This window comes from Sorghum bicolor, chromosome 3 (genome assembly GCF_000003195.3).
Source record: "Sorghum bicolor cultivar BTx623 chromosome 3, Sorghum_bicolor_NCBIv3, whole genome shotgun sequence".
NCBI classification, from domain to species: Eukaryota; Viridiplantae; Streptophyta; class Magnoliopsida; order Poales; family Poaceae; genus Sorghum; species Sorghum bicolor.
In genome coordinates this window covers 59,367,312-59,383,283 of record NC_012872.2, presented here as the reverse complement: position 1 = coordinate 59,383,283, position 15,972 = coordinate 59,367,312, and the positions used below count along the sequence as shown (strand labels likewise).

The 15,972-nt window shown below is 42.3% G+C and overlaps 1 protein-coding gene across 1 annotated transcript; it reads right to left on the bottom strand.

The window, feature by feature from the left end:
• LOC8068013 lies at positions 12,454-14,993 on the bottom strand. The gene is given in 10 exon segments (XM_002456086.2): positions 12,454-12,821; positions 12,823-12,876; positions 12,959-13,015; positions 13,118-13,214; positions 13,313-13,404; positions 13,490-13,535; positions 13,641-13,795; positions 13,922-14,150; positions 14,273-14,349; positions 14,615-14,993. Coding segments are annotated over 10 exon segments (1,089 nt in total). The 5' UTR covers positions 14,759-14,993; the 3' UTR covers positions 12,454-12,683.

The following is a 15,972-nucleotide window of genomic DNA, read 5'->3' as shown; positions in this document are numbered from 1 at the left end:
ATACGTAATGACTATGTTTTGATTTCGCAAGGTTTGTTAAAAAGAAAGTTATGATTTAAGAAGAAACTCTATAATTAGAATAATCTATGGGTACATAAGTTATTTGAGTTTTCCCTTAAATTGTGTTACCTTTTTTAAAACACTTTGCATTATAGGAAAAATGGAGTATTTTCTAGCTCTCTGTGTTCAACTATAGTAGTAATTAATGTTGCCAACTTTGAGATTTTTTGTCTGAAAATATTACATCATTGTATTACTCAGAGCGTGTTCGTTTGTCTAGAAAGCAATGGTTGAAAGTATTATTCGTTGATTTGTTATGAGAGAAAAACACTATTGACAGATTCTGCAGATAAGCTCAAGTGAACAGTTATACCTCACTATATATAGTAGCAGTAATTAATATTGCCAACTTAATTGATTTGTGAATCTCCACGCTCACTATCTGTAGTGGTAATTAAAAATACCAACTTTAGATGATTATTATGTAAATATTTGTCCTTAGTTTTTTCCTCTATCTTCTCTTTTTTCTTTTGACAATTTTAGAGAACAGTCGAAGTTTGAGGTAGCAGAATAAGTATTGTGTATCAGCTCCTTGTGGCCTTCTTTTAGAAGTTTACATTTTTCTCTCTATGCTTTAGAAAAAAATTGCTTCGTTTTATGAATACTATTGTTGCAACGTTAGGGAAGCAAGTCAAATGCACACAGGTTGCAAACCATGCATGAGTCGAATTGGAAAAATAATTTACCCTAACAATCCGGAGGCTCACGCTGGGCAGGCATTCAGGCCACGTCGCCGTAAATTTTCCTATTGGTTCATGTCAGCGACAGACCAGCTCCGCGTCCGCTCATTGGTAATATTGAACAAAGCTAAGCGATGTGTTCCAAAAATACAAGTCAATGACTCATCGAGGACATCGAAGTGATCTAAAATGTGACGATTTTACTGGTATTTGCTATGAAAATGTATTATTGCACAGAAAAATAACTATATAATATGAAACTACTTCTCATGATGAACCTAGCTAACGACCCATTTTTCAATCTACATAGATTTTTCTGTTCAAAGCTATAGAAAATTCTTTTGAACCATGATAGACAAGATAATATTGAATAGTTTAGACTTTACAGGGTGTGTTTATAGATTCCATTCCATTGGGTTCGATTTAAGATCTGCTTCCATAACCATCGTCTATAAGTGTAACACCCTAAAAAAATTGTTTTCTGGAAAATAGAGCTAAAATGATTTAATTATGAATTTTTGTGCTCATGAAACATAGGAAAATAATATTTTTCATTAAACTAAAATTCATCATAAGGCTAGCAACATGCTTTTACATTCATGCTGAGACATATTTTCTTTTGTGTTGATTTCTGTTGGTTAGAAATAATTTGTGCTTTCAAAATTCTATTTGGAAAGGATTTGGAAAAAAAAACAGAAAAGAAATAAAAAAAAAAGAAGAGAAAGCTCCTGGAATCCAAGCCGAGGCCCAACTCCCCGGCCCAACCGCGCGCGGCCCGCTTCCCTTCCCTCCCTTCTCCTATCGCTGACAGCACGGGCCCGCTTGGCAGCGACTCCTTTCCCCCTCCTTTCTTCTCCAACGTGACCGAGCCGGGTTTCTCGTTGGTCTCCAAACGGAAATCCCAGAATCTCGGGATTCCTTGCTACCCTTGCCAAATCCGCGCGGTATGCCCCTATAAGACTCCTAAATCAACCCCGCATGCCCCTTTTCGTCCCCAAGCTTTTTAATCCGAGCCCTAGACGCCTCTGTCACGTTCTTTCGGATCTCGCCGAGCTCAAATCCTAGCGCCACCGCGGCAAGCTCTCCTTGCTCCACCTCGGGCCGAACCAAGTGCATAGGTGAAGTCGCGGTGAGCTGCTCGTCATCCCAGAGTTTTTCTTTCGTGAAACGGTGCTCGGAATCGAGAAGCCCGTCGACGCCGACGAGCTCCTTCCGTCCGGCAATGGAATCCACCGTGCCGGAGTTTCTGTAGCTAGCCGGCTCTCTCCATCTCACCTCTCTGGTTTGATTCTGTGCCATCCGATCCTAAATCAATGGCCCAGATTAGAAGATACCTCTTCGTGGCAATTTTCCTAAAGAGTCCCTGCGATCTTTACAAATCAACCCGCGGTCCAAAGCGCATAGATGGAATACGCCTTTCAGTTTTGAAAACGTAAACTGCCTGGCTTGATTCAAAATACGCTTCCTGATATTTACAAGTTTGCCACTGATTTTATAATGCTCATAAAATAATCATTTTAACTCCGTTTTTGTCCATTCAAATTGCGTTAGGTTCGTAATTACATGCTCTACATGTTAGAAATATTAGTTTACTGTTTTGAAACTTTTTATTTCTGCAGTAGCATTTAATTAATTATTTACCTATAGGAAATCTTAGAAAATTCATATCTTACTCGTTTCAATTCCGATTTTCGTGAACTTTACGTTTGTGTGATCGTAGCGCTGCGTAGAATATTATCATAAACTTTTATATTTGTTTTACCACTGTTTGGTGTATTGTTCTAATTATATCTTGTTTGCTTCGTGTATGATTGTCTACATTGGATTGCGTGTTGTTGATTGATGATTGGAATTAGACGGTGAGCTGTACGTTGGTGATCAAGACCAAACTTTTGAAGACCAGCGGGCTCAGGAGAGCTTTGGTCAAGGCAAGTATAACTTGGGACCATCCTTGTTACCTATTCACTTATAACCACATATATATCATATGCATGCTTCCACCTTGTCGACCTTAGCAAAATCATAGATGATTGTTACCTGTATTCCTTGCCTACCTACTTGATGTGCATTTGTTGTAGATGTGCTAGTGCTTGATATAATCCATGATCTTGTAAGATGATTAATAGCTATGCAATGAACATAAAAGAATGACACATATAACTGTATGAGATCTTGTCTGTAAGTGATCACCGGGACAACAGTGCAACCATGAGGGCTATAATGGCTCTGGCTTTAGCTCAGTATGAAGCACTTTTCTAGCTTGTTAGAGGTTACTCGAAAGAGCAGAGGGGCTGAACCGTTTTGGGTATAGTGCGAGCCCCTGTCCCTATGTGTATAGGCTGCGCGTCATTGTGCCATTCGGAAGGGGGGTATCTATATCTGCGCGCAAAGGAAACCTTGCGGCCCTAACATGTTAGACGAACTTTTGAAAGGCTTCATAGTGATCCCTGCCGACCTCCCTAGGAAGGGGGTTAAGAGATTAGCTACCTCGGGCGAAAGGGTAAATCATGACTCATGGGTAAAGATGTACAACCTCTGCAGAGTGTAAAACTGGTATACTAGCCGTGCTCACGGTTATGAGCGGCCTTGGGGGTTCTTGCTGCGACGACGATGAGCTTATTAAGTTGTTATGTTCATTTGATTATCGTTTATGCTATGAGATTAATTATGCTTACACATGATTATGGGATTAATGGATTATTTATGCTTCCTTGACAATTGCTATTTAATTATGAACATGCTATCCACTATTAAAAGCTAAATACAGTCAAACCAGTGTCAGCTATTTGAGCCTCATGAACCCCTGGTTATACTTGTTGAGTACGATATGTGCTCACTCTTGCAATTTCCCCCACACTTCAGGAGATGTTAGGCTTGTGCTCAACCAGTCAGTTGGATCCTGTGGAGAGAAGTTAATACCCGAAGTTTGATGTTGTCTATCCGCTGTTTGCTATCAAAGGTTATATCTTTTATACTACGTTCGTTATATAATTTATGCATTGTCTTTTGATATTACCCCTTATTTTGTAGCTATATGTGAGATTTGGCTTTTAAAACTCACATATGGTGTATATCTGGTTTTGTCCTTAAAATCGGGTATTACAAAGTGGTATCAAAGCAATGCTGACTGTAGGACGCAAGCCTAGTTAGAAATTGGTCATCTTAAAGTTTTGGAATTGTCATAAAATCCTTGCTCTATAAACCTTGATATTTTCATCCATACTATATCCCTATCCTTGCTATTTCTCTACCTTGTTGCTTATTTTAAGAGTACTTGCTCTCACCTTCACTCCTTGCTTTGAATATGCTTTTAGAACCTTCTCTTACCACCTGCTTACATAGTTGAAAGAGAATTTTAGGAATCTTTGCCCTTAATAGGAAGAGAACGATAGTACCACAAGTTGAGTTAAATGCTTGAAGTGTGAACCTTTGATGCTTGGTTTGGTTTGTTATTATGCTTATGATTGATTTGGATCTTTGTAATGAGTGCAATGATCTTGTGGGTTTTCTCCACGATATCATTTAGTTTATAGGCCTAAGGCATAAGGAGTAGTGAAATAAGTAGTTGGGTTTGGTTATATCCTGTTTCTATCCTTTGCTGTTTTCTGAAGCAGACTGCAATAATTCTGGTGTATCTCAAGTTCTGATCATGCAACGTCTATCAAATTTTTCTGGGAACAACTAGACTTCAAGATATTTCTCTGACCGCAAGGATCACCCTCATATCTATTATGGTTTGGAAGTTACAAAAATCACAAGATGATACATATGTGCTGTCAGGAATCTGGATCAGTTCGGTTGCCTACTGTTCTAGACAAATATAACTATAGAATTTGGAAAAGTGTTCTATAGAAGAGTTGTAGACAATTTTCTAAGCTTTCCAACGGTGTAAGCTAGAACTTATTTGGATAAGTAGAACCTGAGATATGACAGATGCAATTGGATGTTTCTGTTCTATTTCAAAGTCTGGACAGTCCTAGTATTTCCTAATTTCAGCCAAATTAACTTCATAATCTGGGAAAAAGTTGTATACAAAAGTTTCAGAGGATTTCATAAGCTTTTCAACATTGTAAGGATCGTCATTATATGGTTTCTATGGCTCATGATATGACTGTTTCAAGATGCTGTGTCTGTGTTGTCAAACTTCCTGGACAGATTTTATGTTGGCTTATCAAACCTTATTTTAACGCCCGAATATGGGGAAGTGATCAACAAGAAAGTTGTGGAGAATTTGATAAGATTTCCAGCAGTGTAGACCATAACTCTATCAGGTTGACGGAACATTAGTTGTAGCTGGTTTACTAAGTTGTTGTTTTTCATCTTGCGAGGAATTTCTGATTTCTTGTTCTTGTCTATGTATATGAGTTCTCTTGGATATAAGAAGCTCTTTTATGGTAGTTAACCTACTCATAAGAATGTTCAAGCCATCCTTGGTATCCCCTAGCTGATCTCATCTTAAGGGGGGTAGCCAAGCTATAGAAGTTGCAAGACAAAGGTTTTATGTGTTCAAGTATTTTATTTGGAAGATCTGTTATTCCTTTGGTGGACAACTCCCTATCAACCACAAATATCTTTGCTCAAGAGTGGTTACTCTTTGCACCAATGAGTTCAGGTATTCGTCAAGATTGGTCTCCACATTGAGCTATTATCAAATGGAGGTTCAACTTCCAACATGCCCAAGACAAGATGACATTAATGATATTGGAAAGAGATATCGAACATCTACGGATGATTCTTCAGAGAGTTATGAAACCTTATTATTTCACCATGCATGGCTAGTAAGTTTTGAGTGAACTAAGTTCTCTAAATTGAATATGTTGTCTCTAGTGGTGGGATTATGGAGAAGTATATGTCGATGCCAAAGCTCTTATCATAAAGAGTGTGCTAGGAAAAGTTTGGACAACACCTAGATTTGAGGATTTGTGTGCGGAGGTTGAGTGATATTACTAACGCTACAAATTTGGAAATTAATAGGGCTCACTTTGGAAGAAGGAGAAGGATGATTGTGAAATGGGACGATGAAAGTAATAAGGAGAAAGTTGAGTATATCATGGTTGGAAATGCATCAGGTTTTAAATGGATGGGCAAGGAACATATACCCCAGATAAGCTATGAGTAAAAAAAAAACCTTATCTATACGAATTACATTGCTGAACTCTTGGGAACCATTGATGGAGATGTTCGGAGTGACAAAGGCCATAGAATGGTTACTAAGAAAGAGCTACTCAAGGAAGTGAACAAGGTTCAAAAGCGGAGTATCTACATCTCTTTGATCACCATCTTCCGAATCTCGAGGACGAGATTCATCTTAAGGGGGGTAGATTTGTAACACCCTAAAAAAATTGTTTTCTGGGAAATAGAGCTAAAATGATTTAATTATGAATTTTTGTGCTCATGAAACATAGGAAAATAATATTTTTCATTAAACTAAAATTCATCATAAGGCTAGCAACATGCTTTTGCATTCATGCTGAGACATATTTTCTTTTGTGTTGATTTCTGTTGGTTAGAAATAATTTGTGCTTTCAAAATTCTATTTGGAAAGGATTTGGAAAAAGAAACAGAAAAGAAATAAAAAAAAAAGAAGAGAAAGCTCCTGGAATCCAAGCCGAGGCCCAACTCCCCGGCCCAACCGCGCGCGGCCCGCTTCCCTTCCCTCCCTTCTCCTATCGGTGACAGCACGGGCCCGCTTGGCAGCGACTCCTTTCCCCCTCCTTTCTTCTCCAACGTGACCGAGCCGGGTTTCTCGTTGGTCTCCAAACGGAAATCCCAGAATCTCGGGATTCCTTGCTACCCTTGCCAAATCCGCGCGGTATGCCCCTATAAGACTCCTAAATCAACCCCGCATGCCCCTTTTCGTCCCCAAGCTTTTTAATCCGAGCCCTAGACGCCTCTGTCACGTTCTTTCGGATCTCGCCGAGCTCAAATCCTAGCGCCACCGCGGCAAGCTCTCCTTGCTCCACCTCGGGCCGAACCAAGTGCATAGGTGAAGTCGCGGTGAGCTGCTCGTCATCCCAGAGTTTTTCTTTCGCGAAACGGTGCTCGGAATCGAGAAGCCCGTCGACGCCGACGAGCTCCTTCCGTCCGGCAATGGAATCCACTGTGCCGGAGTTTCTGTAGCTAGCCGGCTCTCTCCATCTCACCTCTCTGGTTTGATTCTGTGCCATCCGATCCTAAATCAATGGCCCAGATTAGAAGATACCTCTTCGTGGCAATTTTCCTAAAGAGTCCCTGCGATCTTTACAAATCAACCCGCGGTCCAAAGCGCATAGATGGAATACGCCTTTCAGTTTTGAAAACGTAAACTGCCTGGCTTGATTCAAAATACGCTTCCTGATATTTACAAGTTTGCCACTGATTTTATAATGCTCATAAAATAATCATTTTAACTCCGTTTTTGTCCATTCAAATTGCGTTAGGTTCGTAATTACATGCTCTACATGTTAGAAATATTAGTTTACTGTTTTGAAACTTTTTATTTCTGCAGTAGCATTTAATTAATTATTTACCTATAGGAAATCTTAGAAAATTCATATCTTACTCGTTTCAATTCCGATTTTCGTGAACTTTACGTTTGTGTGATCGTAGCGCTGCGTAGAATATTATCATAAACTTTTATATTTGTTTTACCACTGTTTGGTGTATTGTTCTAATTATATCTTGTTTGCTTCGTGTATGATTGTCTACATTGGATTGCGTGTTGTTGATTGATGATTGGAATTAGACGGTGAGCTGTACGTTGGTGATCAAGACCAAGCTTTTGAAGACCAGCGGGCTCAGGAGAGCTTTGGTCAAGGCAAGTATAACTTGGGACCATCCTTGTTACCTATTCACTTATAACCACATATATATCATATGCATGCTTCCACCTTATCGACCTTAGCAAAATCATAGATGATTGTTACCTGTATTCCTTGCCTACCTACTTGATGTGCATTTGTTGTAGATGTGCTAGTGCTTGATATAATCCATGATCTTGTAAGATGATTAATAGCTATGCAATGAACATAAAAGAATGACACATATAACTGTATGAGATCTTGTCTGTAAGTGATCACCGGGACAACAGTGCAACCATGAGGGCTATAATGGCTCTGGCTTTAGCTCAGTATGAAGCACTTTTCTAGCTTGTTAGAGGTTACTCGAAAGAGCAGAGGGGCTGAACCGTTTTGGGTATAGTGCGAGCCCCTGTCCCTATGTGTATAGGCTGCGCGTCATTGTGCCATTCGAAAGGGGGGTATCTATATCTGCGCGCAAAGGAAACCTTGCGGCCCTAACATGTTAGACGAACTTTTGAAAGGCTTCATAGTGATCCCTGCCGACCTCCCTAGGAAGGGGGTTAAGAGATTAGCTACCTCGGGCGAAAGGGTAAATCATGACTCATGGGTAAAGATGTACAACCTCTGCAGAGTGTAAAACTGGTATACTAGCCGTGCTCACGGTTATGAGCGGCCTTGGGGGTTCTTGCTGCGACGACGATGAGCTTATTAAGTTGTTATGTTCATTTGATTATCGTTTATGCTATGAGATTAATTATGCTTACACATGATCATGGGATTAATGGATTATTTATGCTTCCTTGACAATTGCTATTTAATTATGAACATGCTATCCACTATTAAAAGCTAAATACAGTCAAACCAGTGTCAGCTATTTGAGCCTCATGAACCCCTGGTTATACTTGTTGAGTACGATATGTGCTCACTCTTGCAATTTCCCCCACACTTCAGGAGATGTTAGGCTTGTGCTCAACCAGTCAGTTGGATCCTGTGGAGAGAAGTTAATACCCGAAGTTTGATGTTGTCTATCCGCTGTTTGCTATCAAAGGTTATATCTTTTATACTACGTTCGTTATATAATTTATGCATTGTCTTTTGATATTACCCCTTATTTTGTAGCTATATGTGAGATTTGGCTTTTAAAACTCACATATGGTGTATATCTGGTTTTGTCCTTAAAATCGGGTATTACAATAAGGATGTCTTCCTCTCTAGCGAAAATATTGAGGCTTTAGGGTTGGAAGAATTTGTGGTCTCCATCTATAGGGTGCAGTGGTGGCTGATAGAGCCATGGAAGATCAAGCACTCTATGACGGAGGTCACAGTTGCAATAGAGATTGGATCTTTAGGTGAACTTCATTGGTGCCTAGGATGACTAAGACAAGGTGCTTGGATGTAGTGCATACGTCAAAATAGACTAGATGCGATTGCGATGGGAAATGGGATAAGGAACACAAAGTTGAAAGGGCTTGATGTTGATCCACATATATATAAGCAAGTAGCTACATCTAGGCCATTCATTTCCTATCTAGTGGTCATAAATTTAACAAAATGGAGGCCTCCAAATTTATCAACACATAACCATATTTTATTGAAACTTAACTTTATTTGCATGTCGTTTAGAGTGGTATAGGATATCGTGCCTCCTATCAAAAATTTCATTTTCATGGTACTATTTTGTTGGCACAATAAATCACTTAGATGATTGCGGTTGATAGCCCCTTTTTTTGATTAATCAAACTTAACAAGGAGTTATTTTTTTATTTTGGTTAATCCAATGGTGGCACTCACCAAAAAAACCTTTTTGGAGCTATTTTCTCTCAATATATTGATATTCAGTTGATAATATCAATAGCTTCAAGCAACAAAAGCAAGAAAATGTACATGCTATGATTTGATGCTTAAATATTCATGTGAATGAAATCAATGATCTAGGTCTAAAGCAAATTGGAGATGATGAGTATGTCTCAATGACCATTCAATCTCTTCGTAAGCCAAGAGTACAACTTGACAATCCCAATTCTCCATGAGAATAATCTTGATGAGATGATATATATACCCAACCAAGCTAGCAGCAAGGTAATCACCTATGAGCCGGCATGGGCATCATCACCAACTCTTGTTCACCTATACCATGTGTCAAGAGCTTAGCTGCCACAAGCAAGCATACATGTAAGAACAAGCCTCAGCCGCAAGAATGAGGCTCAAGTGAAGAAGAAAAGAGCAACGATGAAGCAAAAGTTGAATGCAACGTCATTCCCTTCTAGATATGTCAATCGTTGTGGAATTAGATAAACTCTTTAGATGGTTTTTTCTTTATAAGTGTATAAGAGCAACTCCAGCAGTGACACCCAAATCAGGGCTCCTACTTTTGATTTGGGTGTTGCCACCTATTTTTGTTGGCTCAGATTTTTTATTCCACTCCAACTGCGCCCCCCAAATTGAGGCCCCCAAACTTATTCCACTTGAGAATGATAGATGGGACCCACTTGTCATTGTCTCTTCTTCCTTTGTACAAAGAGCTCGCCGAAGATGGATTCGACTTGAGCTTGCAAGTCGCCTTGCGGAGTAGGGGCTCGTGCGGTAGGGGGCAGCGCGACGCGCAGCGAGGGGCGTCATGTCTGCGGGGCAGAGTAGGGGCTCCCATGGTGCGACAGCACGATTGCGGGCGAGGGGCGGTGCGACCGGTGAAGTCACGAGGAAGAGAGCTCGCTGGCCAAGGGAGGTGTGCTGCTGTGCCAGACGTGAAGCGGATGGCCACGCTCACCGGATAGGAGGGAGGCGCTCGCCGTAGGGGAGGGAGATAGCCCGAGCAGGGGAGGCCGTACAACAGAGGGAGGAACGAGCGGATGGGGGCCCGTCTGTTGGGCCAAGAAAAATTGGGGTCCCAACCAAATATAGGATCTTAAGTAGGGGCCTGCTGGAGCACGATTTTTGGCTTGGGCATCCATATTTAGCTATGGGGGCTCAAGTAGGGGCCCTACTGAAGTTGCTCTAAGATAAGATAAGATATAATGGCATGTTATTATTATATTCATTGTTTATGGTGACTATTAGGGGGTGTATCCAATGTGGATGAAAGGGGCTCATGCCCCCCTCCACTCATGTTCTCTCATTTCTTTTGGGGGTTTTGAATTTATAATTTTTAGTGGGACTAATTTTTTTTGAAAGCATTTATGTTTTTTTATTTGGTTATATGTTGTGGTACTTACATGTTTATAGTAACCTAACAGAATTTCTAATGCCACTATCATACTTGTGTTCTTAATTACTAGATCATGGATTCTTCTTGCAAGTTATAAGCCGCCCATGCCTTATGTCCAAGCTAGGCTAGGGCGTCCTAGATTGTCTTTTTTTGAAAGATCCGGCAACGCCAACATTGATTAATAAGAGGAGCAAGAGAACATCAACGTTTTACACGCGCGAGCTGCGCTACCTACACTGCCTAAGCCGTGTGGGGCTTATTACATAGCTGGCTACTTTCGCTAAGGGTTGAATCAACCATACGAGGCCTCAGGGCCTTACAACCTGCTAAAGACCACTACAACGTTGTTTTCTTTATCTCACAGCCACAGTCATCTGGGATGTCTTCGTGCTCCTTCTGAAAATTTTGTCATTTCTCTAGTTCCAGATACTCACTCCAGAGGGTTAAGATTACCAAGGTTTGACATTTCTTTTCATTGCTTCTGAAGGCTTGGCCACCAACCCAGCTGTTTGGGTTGAAAGTGATGCAAGCACTCCATGTGGCTACCAATTGCTAGATCATCTGCGAGCACGAGCATTTGAAAACAGGTGCAACGCTGTCTCCAAACTGCGTTCACAAAGAGCACAAAAATAGTTATTTTCCCACCCGTACAACTGTAGTTGCGCCGTCGTCCAAAGTCTGTTCTGGAGAAGCAACCAGGTGAAAAATTTGCACTTTGCCGGAGTCCACACCTTCCAGATCAGGGATGGATAGTTTGAAGAAATTTGACCTACAAACTGTGCTACATAGGTTGACTTTAGAGTATACTCCAGAGCTCTCAAGTGTCCAGGTTATCATGTTATCTCTGCTCTCATCATGATCAAAACCAACCTTCTTAATAGCTGCCCGTAGTCTAAAGTACTCACTTAGAAGATCATGATTTAGATCGTAGGCTACATCTCGGACCTAATTCTGGCTTGTGAGTGCATCTCTAACCGAACATTTTTTTCTCCTGCTATGTTTGTACAACAACAGGTAGAGTTTTGCAGGTGGTCGACCATCCAGCCAACTAGAGTGTCAGAAAGAAGTTTTAAGTCCATTCCGGACCGTAACCGTAGTGGCAGCTGCAAAGAGGGCCATATCCACTGAATCTACTGGCAATGTTGAGCCACTCCAAGATTGTTCTGGGTTCGTCCATTGGAACCACACCCGTCTGAGACGCAAAGCTCTACTAAACTTTTCTAGCTCAATGAGACCCGGTCCTCCAAAGTCAATTGGTTTGGCTACTGACGTGCATGCCACCTTGCACTTCCCCCGATGAGTTCCGTGTCGCCAGCCCACCTGGATTGGTTTTATGTAGCAGAAAAGATACGTTAAGAATGGAAGTGCGAATACCTAGGAGAGACTAAATAGAGAACTTGAGATCGATGAAATTATCAGACTCTTAAGATTGGAAGTGCAAGTACCTAGGAGAGACTAAACTGTTTATCATCATCATCAACCGGAAAGATGTTTATATTTGTAAACAGTTTGTCCACCCCCAAACTAACATATGCAACAATCCTGTCTTCGCGTCAGTCCAGGAACATCATCCTTCCAGTTGATCCTGTTTCCACTAATTGTCTGGCACATAAGATCGTCACGAGCCCATGATGCCCAATTAAGAAAGAAATAGAGTTTTATGTACAATGGCACCCATGGTGCCCAAGAACAGCAGTCAGAGGACCAAAACACAAAGGCCACTGCTCACTTGTTTTTTCAATCCAATTTATAAACCATTTTTTCCATTTCTATATATGTACATCTTTTCAGTATTTCCGAGGGGAAAACAAAAGTGTAAGATGCCAAAGGTGGTTCATTCATTCCTTTAAAAAAAAAAAGGTGGTTCATTCATTGTTGAAGCTGTGAACTCCGACAGTTCGTCCATGGATGTTGTCGATTCTTTCGCAAGAAATACTATCAAGTATTTCTCCGTCCAACTCAACTATTTTGCGTCAGCTTTGTAACGTGCCAGTTGGTCGATGGGATCTTCAGCAAGCTGGTTTCAGAACTACACCTGGCTGTCCCTATCCAACTGAAACTTTGAGGCTCTACCGGAAGGACAGGCCGTCGTTGCGCAAGGGTTCTGAACCAGCACCAGTAGCGGTTGCGCAGAACAGCCTGAACCACTCCTCTGCAAAATTGCAAGACATCAGATCGATATGCATTAGCGGTTGTGCATGAACTTTTTTTTTTGAGAGGTCACTTGTGCCCACCACTCCAACATGCCATTGATCCGAGACTAGACCTTTGAAATCGGCTGCGTTCATCTCCTGTTTCGTCAGGAAGAACAGAGTGAGATGTTTCAGTCTTTGATTGATGTGCAGACTGAGCTGTGCGAGTGCTAGGAGGAAACTTGATGAAATTAAACTTACCACACTGTAAATAGGAGGCATGGTGATCTCCCATGCTGATTTCATAAGGGGTATGGCAGGCAGATGAAGTGATGCTTCAGGGATTCTGAAGTTCCATCTGAAAAAGAAAAAAAAAAGTAACGAAACTGAATTTACATCCCTTTTTTGAACACAGGAGGTCGTTTTGCTTACTGTCAGCTCATGATCTTGACTCACCCAATGTACATGAAGATGCAGAACTGTACCCACTCACGCACTAACACGCGAAACCAGTAGTTATCTGGTGTGTCGTCGGCCCTCATGTAGACCTGGAACCACAATGTCAGAACTCAGAAGCACTTCCAAACCGAGCTGATCATACCACGGAACAGTGCTGTGTGCTACGTCTCGTACCATGATGAATGCCACTGCGGCCACCTGCATCGTTCCCTGAAATCTCCTGAAGAGAAACGAGAGCCGGAGCTTAACAACACAGCAATTCTAAGAGTTTTGGATCAGGAAAATGCTTTCAAGAGGCAATCAGAAATGAAACAGTTGGGCTTACTTGAACATTGTGTACTTTGTGTTCAGCGCGCCGTGCAACGAATGGATGTCTTCCTCTTCTATGAAACTGAGCTGCTCCTGTAAAACTATAAGGTTCTGGGATGTACGCCGGAATATGATGTAAAATGACGCGAAATAGTTGATCAGAAGAATGACCTGCATGTACCAAGTCACAGGAACATTAAAAAAAACAGCAACCGATCGAGCATTCCTCTACACAAGTTCAGACAAACTATTGCGATGTTACGGACATTAATTGCTTCAGGTTCAGTAAGCGCTTACTGTGAAATAAGGAACTGCAGCCTTGTAGCCGATGAGGCTGAGGTACAGAAGGCACCCGAGAGCGGCCGTGGTTCGTCTCTCCCGGATGGAGAGGCGCTCGCACATGATGCAGTAGCCGTGGGAGATGAGCACGAAGGAGACGAAGGAGGCCGTCTGGAAGAGGATCCCCGTCACGTACGCGCCGAACGACATCCACAGCGAGCATGTCTGAAGGTGCACGCACGAGTACCTGGGGCAGCGTATCGATTTAGAACTTGCTAAGATTTCGCGAAAAAGGACCTGGGCAACCAACCGCAGCTAACAGCGCCAGTTTACAGGTGTTCAGGGACAGATACATTGAGCACTGCTCACCAGAATAGGAACGAGAGTGCCATTTGGAGCGCTTTGATCAGCGGGACCAGGGACAGGATCCATTGTAGGTTATTCGCCTGCGCAGAGGAAACAAAGATTACTGCATGAGAACCGCACTATCACGTCCTGGCAACTAAGACTGACAGACACATTCCCAACGGGATTTCCACGGCATCAGACTCTTCCATTGTACTAGAGGTCACTTGCTTTCTTCAGAACCGAAATTTCAGAAATTTCGTAAGAACCAGCTAGTAATTGGCAAACCACAAACAAACAAATGAAATCATGTCAAATGAAAACTCTGGGTCGACGATGGCCTCTGCCCTCTGCTACTGCTAGTACCTGGTAATGGCGGTTCCTCCATGTGCTGAAGGCCCAGGAGAAACCAGAGGCCGCCCATATGGCCAGGAACCCCAGGTACAGCGACGGGAGCGGCTGGTAGCCGTTGCTCAGCGCCGGGAGCGGAGACGTCGCCTCCTGCTGCATCTTCCTCCTCCTTGCACAGGCACCGGAGACGCGCGAACAGGACAGGGCCCCCTGCCTCCTTGGTAACCGAAGGGGATGGGGGATCACAGTGCTGATGCGCCGAGAGCAGCCAGCGCCCACCGATCGATGCAGGAACACAAGATCATGGAGCGGTAGCGGTGACCATGCATATAAAGAGGATGGAGTCCGGTTCTTATTTTATCGCAAAATCTCGCGATTGAGCGATGGTTGTATTGGGTTTGGCATCTGCGGCCTGCTGGGAGGAGTACGTGCGCGGTGTGCCCCCTTTTTTTCTCACCAGAAGCGTTAGCGGAGTGTAGGAGTAGTTCGGGTTGGTTGCTTATTGGAGGGAAAATATATATGCTATGGCAACGGCTCCCTCTCCCTGTGTCCAGAATCACAGTTTCTTTACTTCAAACAAAATATATAATAATAACACTGGTAATCAGGGGGAGAAACCTGTCACTGTTCGTTTAATTTTCTCCCTGTGTTCGTTTTGACTCGTGCGCTCGTGCCTCTCACGTACGTACTATACATACATTACATATGTTTACATACGTCACGTCATGTTTATTACATGAATAACCCGACTAGTAGTTAGAGTATCTCTTTTATCAGTAAGTAACACAATGTATTAAGCCCGTGGTCAACGGAGGAAAATGTACAGTATGTCAGTACGCCACGGTCTGGGCGACGGATCGACGAGGAAGAGGAAGAAAGATCATGTCGCGGGTTTGCAGGGCTGAAATGTTTTAACGAAAAAAACTTGCAAGGCACGCGAAACCAATTGCTTAACAGTCTACTAGCACCGTGCTCTGCTACTGCGTACTCCTACATATATAGCTACGGATTAACCTAGTTCTAGTTAGTCCAGAAACCAATTGCATAGACGCATATCATGCAATTAGCTTAGATTAGGCCGAGTCAACACATAATTAAACTAGCCTCCTGTCCCTGCCTCCGGAAGCATCTCAACCTATCTAGAATTCTAGACTAAACACAGGACAGGAGTATAATAATTTTTGAGGAATCCAGGAGTATAATAATTAGTGAAGATTAATTGATTAATCACGCGTACTTGCACAATCGCAGCACGGAGCCTGACCTGGGTTAATACAAGCGCGGGAGATGCACGGAGTGAAGTGAATTGAGGGCAAGGAGGAGCAGTTGGTGCCGTGGTAGCTCACTGATTCCACATGCTTGTGCGTTCTCAA